Below are 1,609 nucleotides of genomic sequence, written 5' to 3'. Positions count from 1 at the left end.
TCTATTAATGAGAAGATATATACTACTTTTGCTTTACAAAGGGTCCTCTTATACAGCAGTAAACCATTTTTCCAGACTAGGAAGGAATCTCGCAGGCCTGTGGAGCGATATTTTCTCTCCAGTTTCCTAGCATTTTGCTTCAAAGTACGCAGCTCTGCATTAAACATTGTTAATATTTCTATTTTTTTCATTGCTGTAATAATATTTAATTTCTCTGTGCTATAAGGTCAATGTACCGATTTATTGATTTAATTTGTTAAATTAAACAGACTTTTTTGTTCTAAATGTTTCTGTTCTAACCAGATATTTCTTTATGTGAGCAGTTTCCATTAAACCTACTGTGACTCTGCAACACAACTGGTCTCCAATATTCAGAGGAGAGACAGTCACTCTGAGATGTGAGATCCATGGAGGTGGAGGAACTGAGTGGACGTATGAATGGAGACCAACAAGCAGAAACTCTGAAACATTCAATGAATCCAGGACCATAAGAGCAGACAGTGACTCCTACAGCTGCAGAGGAAGAAGAAACTATGAGTTAACTCAATGGAGTGATTCTTTTTCATTAACTGTTGGTGAGTTATCCCTCTATTTTAGAAAATAGGTGATTATTTGAAATGTTTTAATTAGTTTTATCTAACCATCTTTTTCTATTAAAACATTCAACTTTGAGCTGTTGCTTTTCGAAATATTTTATTTTATTTGTTTTCAAGTTTATGCTTAAAGTTTAAAGTAAATATTTCATAACATTAAGGATCTTATCAGCTTTGTTAGTGTCTAATATGATCACAACATTGCTACAGGTGAGCCAGATTATGTTGACCACTAGAGAACAGTTTAGGAAATGTTCTAACTTTACTCTTTGGTTTTAGATCACCATAGATTAAAACATATTTTTTCTTCATTGAACAATACTTTTCAGTGAATACTTTCAAGAACACCACGAAGACTTAAACATTGTAAAGTTAATATTGGCTATACCTGGAAAATGAAAAATAAAAAAATGTATAGTTGCCTACATAAATATGGTCAGTAAAAAGTTGATGAATTTTTTATGTCAAATGTGGTTTTAAATTCTCAGAGGATCAAACGTCTGATTTATTCTACTAGCTGAATGCGAGATTTATGGAGTTAAAACTGTTCATTAAACAATATTCTGGAGATTTACTTGTTTTTGTTTTTCCCTCAATAGCAGAAAAACCAAGAGCCAAACTGACAGCAGAGGAAACCATCATACCAGCATGGGGCAGTATAACACTGACCTGCTCTGTGCCCAGCTCTGCTGGATGGAAGTTTTACTGGTTCAGACAGGAGTCATTGTATCATGCAGCTCAGTCCATCAGAATCAATGAACCTGATAGATTCATCAGAGTCTCAGAGGGAGGAATATACAGCTGCATAGGAGGAAGAGGAGATCCAGTTTTCTACACTGAAAGCAGCAATAAAGTCTCTGTAAGGAAAACTGGTGAGTTTAGTTTCTGTTCACCATTGAAACAAAAAGTGATTTCAGATTAGGTAAATGGTGGGGTATCTTTTTTGAAACCTAATAATGGTGTTGAAAAAAAAAACAAAGCATACATTACTTACTGTTTAAGTATCTTTATGATTC

General features: G+C 34.1%; 1 protein-coding gene across 1 annotated transcript in view; it reads left to right on the top strand.

The window, feature by feature from the left end:
* Positions 1 to 1,465, top strand: part of LOC107105016 — a gene marked incomplete at its 3' end in the record, with an annotated part of 27,328 nt that extends 25,863 nt beyond the window's left edge. Inside the window, exons 3-4 of the mRNA XM_015405131.1 lie at positions 324 to 575; positions 1,193 to 1,465. Of these exons, the coding sequence (XP_015260617.1) occupies positions 324 to 575; positions 1,193 to 1,465 (525 nt within the window). The remainder of the gene's footprint in view (positions 1 to 323; positions 576 to 1,192) is intronic.
* Between the last annotated feature and the right edge of the window lie 144 nt (positions 1,466 to 1,609).

Source organism: Cyprinodon variegatus, unplaced genomic scaffold (assembly GCF_000732505.1).
Source record: "Cyprinodon variegatus isolate N-32 unplaced genomic scaffold, C_variegatus-1.0 Scaffold2006, whole genome shotgun sequence".
NCBI classification, from domain to species: domain Eukaryota; kingdom Metazoa; phylum Chordata; class Actinopteri; order Cyprinodontiformes; family Cyprinodontidae; genus Cyprinodon; species Cyprinodon variegatus.
Note: the sequence above shows the minus strand (reverse complement) of the source record. Positions and strands in the feature narration are given on the sequence as shown.